The sequence below is a fragment of the Magnolia sinica genome, chromosome 13 (genome assembly GCF_029962835.1).
Source record: "Magnolia sinica isolate HGM2019 chromosome 13, MsV1, whole genome shotgun sequence".
In the NCBI taxonomy this organism is placed as follows: domain Eukaryota; kingdom Viridiplantae; phylum Streptophyta; class Magnoliopsida; order Magnoliales; family Magnoliaceae; genus Magnolia; species Magnolia sinica.
In genome coordinates, this window is record NC_080585.1 from 79,169,243 (window position 1) to 79,177,721 (window position 8,479).

Sequence of the window (8,479 nt, forward strand, 5' to 3'; positions counted from 1 at the left end):
GTCAAAAACGCGCAAATAACATAAGTATGGAAAAGTTTGGGCGCTCGGTCTTCTTTCTCCAATCTTCCTTCACATGTGTCTTCCCTAAGTGGGGTCTTCTTTATGTCCAATCACATGTGAAAGGTCTTCAGCTCCTCAATAGTCGCCTATCCACAAGGACGGCACTTGTGGTTGGCGCTTTCTTCGTTGGTACACCTTGAATGCACTTGTGTCCGCATCACTATGGTTTCTTCTTTCAGCTCTTCTGGTTCATCATCCTCAAAAATCTTTACATGGAAATCAAGATTCTCATAGGCACGCAACTGCAAAGCATTGAGTGATTGGTTCCTCTATGCTTGTAACAAAAACCTGTATAGTCCCTTGGCATGCACTGAAATTTTCAACTCGTGACAGCAAGGTGCAAAGTGTGGAGCTAGTTGCTATTAGTTCATATCCCACTAGCTAAGGGCAATTATGTCGAACAGCAACTTTTCTACAAATTCATATGCCCTTGGTGTCGCGCCTTGAATCCAACATCCGGTGCCCACATACTGAGTCCCGAGTTCATCGCAGGACATACAAAAATTTTGGATTTTTTTTTTTTTTTTTTGCAATAATAGATATCAGGCATAAAGATTAGCATTTCCAACACAAGCAAAATAACTAGTTTTCACTATACAATATATTTACAATACAAGTGCTTTCCAAAAGTACATGATCTCTACTACAGCTTCTAGCATTGTCCTGAAAAATTATAAAAAGGCATTTACTCCAGCATCCAGGCGAGTCCCACGTCCGAGTGAGTCCACCAAAGTGAAATGCACAACATGGATTAAGCATATATTTCAAGGTGGTTCTGACAGTCTACTAAAATGGACTGTTTGCACTGATCTTGATGGTGGGATCCACCCATACTTGGAATCAAGTTAATATTTGTGTGGCCCCTCTATTCGGGTCTTTGTGACCTTACCAATAGGTTGGATTACTGTTAACATCATAGTGGGAGCCTACATTTAGTGGGTCCCACAAACAATTTAGATCAAGCTAATACGTGAATTTTTCCTTTCATCCAGCCATTGGATGGCCCGAATGGTTTATGATCTTTCATCATAAGGTCCACCATGAATGGGTCTCACACCTACATAACAGAAAGAAAGAAATCAAGAAAATAAAGGTGAGGGAGGTGCACTCCCTTTGATGTAGGGATTGGATCTTACTCCTCTTAATGGATGGTTGGGATCACTTGATGTGGATAGCCCTCTCTCTCTCTCTCTCTCAAAGGATGAACTTAGCTTAGAATTGAGCACTAATGTGCCCAACATTGGCTAAAGGGGTGGCTATGTATAGAAAATGGGAATGATCAAGGGGAGAAGACTAAAAGGGTGATGTGACACCCTCTCCTTCCTGCATTAGTTAGGTGATTAAGGGCTTATAGCTTGATTAGGAGGGGCATGGGAGAGTATGAATTGCTTAAGTCATAGGTATTAGGTGGCGTGGAGAAGTGAAGAGAGAGTTGACTTTGTTACACATGAGATGATGTAATGAAAGAGGGAAGTATGTGGGATGACCTCATGGAGATATGGTAGAGATTCTCTCCCACACATGTGGGGTGTGAGAGGCATGTGTGACCCACATGTGTGGCTATGGAATATATGATACCATACGCACACGAACGACGTTGGACTCTTCGCGGTGTATCATGCCAACGAACCGTCACATGGACGCACGCGTGGTACCTCCGCGACTGCGACGACGGAGCGATTGATATGGCAAAGGTCTCAAGATTTCAATCACTCGGGTGCGCATTGTGCAGGCCAGTCCGTGGCCCTCCAGGGACATCGGATATCGCGCTCATACATGCGAAAAAGGTACGAAAGGTACAGGGTCATATCACACTCATTATAAAAAGGAAATGTACATGGTTATTTACACTGTACACAATATATATATAGATCAATCAAATAGGTGGGGTTATCTCTCGTGTTGGTGCCCCCGCTGCACCTTCATTAACAGGGTGGACTTGGTATGAAGGACCCACTCCTTCCAATCCAGAATACGAACTAGATGCTCCACATAAGATGCATCCTCACAAATCTCTATTGGCTACCAGTCAATCACAGGCAAGGTGCCTGACTCGCACTTTCTCAACATCGAAACATGGAATGCATTGTGCACACCAAACATCTGAGAGGGTAAGGCACGATGATAATCTACTACACCAACACGCTCCACAATCTCAAAGGGTCCAATGTATCTTGGGGCAAACTTCCCCTTACTGCCGAATCGAACCACACAGTTCATGGGTGAGACCCCGAGAAAAACTCGGTTACGTATTGCAAACTCCAGGTCTCTCCGCCAGAGATCAACGATTAGCATAACTCTTCTATCGCATCTGGGCTGCGCACATCCTTTGCCTGATGATGTCAATCCTCTGAGACGTCCTCTGCACAGTTTCAGGCCCTAACAAGCGGTGCTCTCCCAATAGCTCGGGGACCTACAAGGCCCACCATACAATGCCTCGAAGACAGTCATACCAATAGTCGCCTGATAACTATTATTATACACAAACTCGGCCAAAGGCATATACTAGTACTAACTACCGAAGAAGTCCAACACATAAGCTCGAAGCATATCCTCAAGGATTTTATTGACCCTCTCAGTTTGCCCGTTAGTCTGCGAATGATATGCAGTGTTGTACTTTAGTGCGGGCCACAGCCTTCTGAAAATCCTCCAAAATTGTAATGTGAAATTTGGGTCTCGGTCGAACACGATCAAAATCGGGACACCATACAGTCTCAAACCCTTTTCGCACATATGAGTGCGACATCCTTTCCTCAATATGACCCCGTACCTTCCTTTCCACGCGTATGAACGTGATATTCGGTGCCCTTAGAGAGCCACAGATTGGCCATGCGCAGTGCGCGCCCGAGTGATCGTAACCCCAAGACCTTAAGACCCTTACCATATCAATCGTTCTGTCGTTACGGTCGCAGAGGCACTAGTCACGCATCTATGCGGCGCTCCATTAACATAATAAGCCGTGAAGAATCCAACATCATTCATGTGTGCATAGCATTGTATATTCAATACCCACACATAAGTCACACATGCCTCACACCCCACGTGTGGGAGAATCTCTATCATACCCCTATGACATCACACCCCATACCTACCTCCCATTACATAATCTCGTGTATAACAAAGTCAACTCTCTCATCACCTCTCCATACCACCCTATACTTATGACTTAAGCAACCTATACTCTCTCATGCCCCTCTTAATCAAGTATTAGGCCCTTAAACACCTAATTAAGGCCCCTAATCACCAATGCATGGAGGAGAGGGTGTCACATCACCCTTATAGTCTTTTCTCCCCTCCTTTGTAAGAGGGGGGGAGTGGGACATTCACATCGTGATCTCGACCATCCAATAAGAGGAGCAAGATCCAATCCCTATTTCACAATGAATGCACCTCCCTCTCCTTCACTCATCTTTAATTTCTTGATTTCTTTCCTTTTGTGATGTACGTGTGACCCATTCATGATAGACCTCATGATGAAAATCATAGACCATCTGGGCCATCCAATGGCTTTGATGAAAGAAAATTTTCGCATACTGGCTTCATCCAAATTAGTTGTGGGACCTACTAACCATGGGCCTCATTGTGATGTTAACAGTAATTCAACATATTAATAAGGTCACAAAGATCCAAATGGAGAGGCGGGGTAAAAAAATATCAGCTTGATCTCAAGTGTGGGTAGACCCCACCATCAAAATCAATGCGAACAGTCCATTTTAGTAAAATGTTAGCACCATCATGATACATATGTTGAAACCATGTTGTGCATTTCACATCAATGGGATTCGCCCGAATGCAAAAGTAGATACATTTTTATAATTTTTCAAGAATGCTAGAAGTAGGAGCAGCAAATGAGACCTGCTGCATAATTTTTGAACATATCATCTTTTGATACATTTTGTTAATCACATATTTTTTAGAAAATCATTATATTGTAAATATATTGTATAGTGAAAAATCATTATATTGTAAATATATTGTATAGTGAAAACTAGTTATTTTGCTTGTTTTGGAAATGTCAATCTTTATGCCTAATATCTATGATTGCAAAAAAAAAAAATCACCCCAAAATTTATAAGTCATGCGCCGAACTCGAGACTCGGTATATGGGTGTCGGGTGCCGGATTCGGGGTGCAACATTTGAAGGTTGAGTGCTGGTTTCAAAACCATGCATCATATCATTCAACTATCCTATTTTTACATGGTGGTCCATGAAGTGTTGACTAGACCTAATACACAATCCAAATCACGTAATACAGAACCAAGTCGATTGATCAGACCGTCCATTCCAGTGCAACTAGAACACCATAGCTTATCTTGCTTTAAGAGCAGTAGCCTATACTTCTTTACAAAAAATTTTGCATGCACATTTGAAAACCTATTATATATTTTTCTCCCATAGTACATGTCCTCCATCTTTTGATTCATTTCAAACACCAAGTAATTATATGAAAACAAGATACGTCAATATTTCTCTAAAAGCTTGACAACACAACTAATCCTTCCAACACAAAAGGCATATGCATTTAATCAGATAAGGCAACATCAAACAAACCAAATAAATGTAAATCCACTGTAATGTTTTCACCATACCCGTTAATAACAATTGACAGCAAAACCACTACACTAGTAATAGTAAGAGTACGTTTCAACATATTTCGTAGTAAGAGTATGTTTCAACATATTATGGACATGAAGCACAAACAGCCTTCAAATCCAAGTGGAATATTCGAAACAACCACATGTAAAAAAGTAACTTCAAAAAATGAAGCTTGAATTTAACCATAAATAAGGAAAGACAAAATAGCTGCAAGTCCATCCTAGTTTTGCATACACCACCATCTCACAAAGCAAATCTAGACCATTAACTCTACAATCTTGGCATATTATGGGCATGAAGCACGGATAGCCTTCAAATCCAAGTGAAATATTCGAAACACCACATGAAAAAAGGAACTTCAAAAAATGGAGCTTGAATTTAACCATAAATAATAAAAAAAAAGATATACTAGCTGCAAGTACATCCTAGTTTTGCATACACCACCATCTCACAAAGCAAATCTAGACCATTAACTCTACAATTGTAGCTTCTCTACCAACCAAATCACCAAAATAAGACCCATCTTCACCATGAGACAACAACAAAAATGAGATATAAACCATCAATACAGCTCCCGCAAATACAAGTCCAAAATTCCAAATATCAATATGAAATTGACTGATAAAGACTTTCATGAGAAATTAATACAATCATATAACATTGGGAAAAATATTATATCACCATAAAAATAAACTCTCAAAACCCATCAATCATATGCACATCTTCCAATATAAAGAGATGCAGATATCAGGAAAAAATAAAAAATAAAACTCCACATCAGATCTCGAGAATTATCAGACCTGCACTGCACGAGGTAGGAGGATCCTTTTGTAGGTCCTTAAGCTCCTTCAAGATGCGCTTTGATGCCATGAGTAATACCTGTAATATCAGTGGGCAAACAAAGAAATGAAGACCCAAGTACTGCAATCAAGTCAACCCTAAAAAGACAAAACAATGCAGTACAAGGATCCAAACTCTGAGGACCATATATAAACCATCCAATTGCAAACTTGAGAAATGACAAATCTCCCCATTGAAACCCGAAATAATAATAATAATAATAACAATAATAATAAAAGGCAATAATTTTATGAAACTAGATAAATAAAAATAAAAAAAAATAAAACTAAAAGGGTTTCGAATTCCTCACAACCAAATTGAAAGCTATAGAACTTTAGATCACACTAAATGTCTAGAAATCTTGAGATTGTGGAGCATATTAAAGCTTAAAACCTAAGGGGGTGTTTTAGAAGGTGAAAAACTGGAGAAATGAAATCAATTTTCATGGAAAACCTACCTTTCCCCCACCTAAGAAAAAAGTAATGTTGGAAAGCAATTTCCATTTCCCAGCTTTTCCTCAAAAATTGTGCATATCCATTTCTCCCCAAGAAGAAGAAGAAGAAGTAAAAAAAAAAAACCTAAAATTAATTTCGGAAACAAAGAAGACGAATAAGGTGAACGTACAAGGAAACCTTGTAAAACAAACAAGGGAAGTAATTTGAAATCCATGGTTTTCCTTTTCCCTAGAATTCCGGGTTACTTTTCCATGTCCAAGCTTTTGTTTTCCTCCATTGAAAGACCCCTTCAGAAAAAACCTATAGTTTTTTTTATCGAATTCAATCCCGAGAAACCCAAGGACTTCTAAACCAAATATCAAAACTCTAATATTTTTGAAGACTCAATTATATCAAAGGATCAAATTTACATTTTCAATGTATTGTATCACATGTTTTAAATAGCGAATAGCGTGTAGCGTAGCATTCACACCTTTGAAGCGTGAGGCGTAAGCTACATCGCGTGTAGCATAAGCTACCCCCTACTTATAGATTTTTCATCAAGGTTGCACTTGGTCCACCAATTTCATGATATTCACAAAATTAGACCTATTAATAATGAAATTTAACAAATTGCATGATATTTAGTGCAACCAAACCCAACCTAAAGTAATAGGAAAGGGTAAAAGTATAAAGGTCAAGAAAGAGCAATAAAACTGATTTAATACTGTTAGTCTATTACTTATATTATTTTTACTTAAAGCATTAAAAGATAAACTAATTTTTATTGAAAATAGAAAAATGTAACAAATCATTGAAAACATTAATCGATTTTCATGTTGTAGTGAAAAATAAATTGTAATGTGAGCTACATAGCTTGTAGCATAGTCTATGTAGCGTATATGCAAATTATCATGTTGTGTAGGCTACACACGACTTGAGCTATTTTCATGAGCTACATAGCATTAAGGCTAAGCTACATGCTACATAGCATAGCTATTTAAAACATTGATTATTGATTATATCACCATTCAAAATTTTCCCAAAAATATATGATACATTCTTATGCTAACTATCATAGGATAATTTTGAATTTCAAATAAATTATTTGCAAATGGATGTATCGACGGTACATCCCCACACTATGCATGTGTCATAATGCAATGGCAAAACAAAGAACATTTTAATCATATACCAACTTATTTTAGGGGTCGTTTGGATGCCTGATAGTTTTAAATTTGTAAATGACTTTCAGCTAAAAGTGACTTTCAGCTGTCCCATAGAGGGAAGTCACTTCTCACCCCAGCCCCATGAAGTTTCCTGCCAGTCTTGCCTGCAAGTGACTTACAGATGAATTTCCTCCCCCAAACACCACCTGTAAGTGACTTAACTGTAATCAATTCCCACTTACAGAACTTACAAGCATCCAAACGACACCTTACAGTAATACATTCCCAACGCAATACAACACATTCTGATCTTTCACACCTCGTTGAAATCTTATAAAGAATTAGGATTCACAGACCTGATCAAGCAAAATGAACCCTACAAATCCACATGAACCAGAAAAAATGTTGAGCTTTGGGATCAGAAGCATGCCCAAACATTCCCAGAATGCCCTGAACAAAATCTCGAAACACTACAATTTTGCTCTATCAACTAGGCATACAGAAGCCAAGGATTTTCAGATCCGATCGAGACAAAGCAAATCCTAGATCTTCCGGACCAGACTGGATCAAAACCCTAGAAATCAAACAAACCTCAAGGAAAATATCAAGGCTCGGATATCAGATTCAAAACCACAAATTCGGCTCAGATCGAGGCAAAACAGCCCCGCGATCGGATAAAAAGACTAGAAATCGAACAAAATTACACAACCAGAAGCGAAAAAAATGAGGATTTTGAGATCGGATTCAAGCTATAAAATTTAAATACCTGGAATCACCAGAAAAAAAGGATTCCAAGCCCTGAGATTCTCCAAGACCAAAACGGAATCATAACAAAAATAATCTCAAATAGAAATTTCCGGATCCGATCGAGATGAAAGGAAATCCTAAAAATCGAGAAGAATTTCACCAACCTGAGATGAGATTAGGGTTCTTGTGAGAAGATGGCGGGAAAAAAGGGGCCCTCTGAGCAGATCCGCCTCTCCACCGAACCCCTCTCACGCCACAGATTCCGCCGATTTTCAGAGGGTGGGGGCGAGGCCCTTTATAGAGACACAATGACGATACTGCCCCCGGGTTTATTCGAAATAGTAATCCATCTTCGGACGGGTAGAGCGTAGTGAGGCCAGTAGCGCGACGAGACATTGAAGTGGCGATTCGCGCGACGAGAGACCGAAGTGGCGCTTATTTGCCATCGAGAAGTTGAGTAACAAGACTCGCTACTTAAAACGTCATCAAGTTTTGTGGGGCCACATGTTTTGCATCCACACAGTCCATCCATACGAGAGATCATTTAAAGTCATGATTCAAAGAATGAGTCAGATCCGACCCATCACAGAAAGCGGTAAGGAAACTTTGATCATGTTCTTATCGTGTTTTCC

At 39.4% G+C, this 8,479-nt stretch overlaps 1 protein-coding gene across 2 annotated transcripts in view; it reads right to left on the minus strand.

Annotated features, from left to right (window-relative positions):
- LOC131223899 (ubiquitin-conjugating enzyme E2-17 kDa) overlaps positions 1 to 8,167 on the minus strand; it is a 33,841-nt gene extending 25,674 nt beyond the window's left edge. For both annotated transcript variants that reach the window (XM_058219467.1, XM_058219468.1), the window contains exons 1-2: positions 8,012 to 8,167; positions 5,458 to 5,536 (exon numbers count right to left, since the gene is read on the minus strand). In XM_058219467.1, the coding sequence (XP_058075450.1) occupies positions 5,458 to 5,527 (70 nt within the window). In that variant the 5' untranslated portion in view covers positions 5,528 to 5,536; positions 8,012 to 8,167. The remainder of the gene's footprint in view (positions 1 to 5,457; positions 5,537 to 8,011) is intronic.
- Between the last annotated feature and the right edge of the window lie 312 nt (positions 8,168 to 8,479).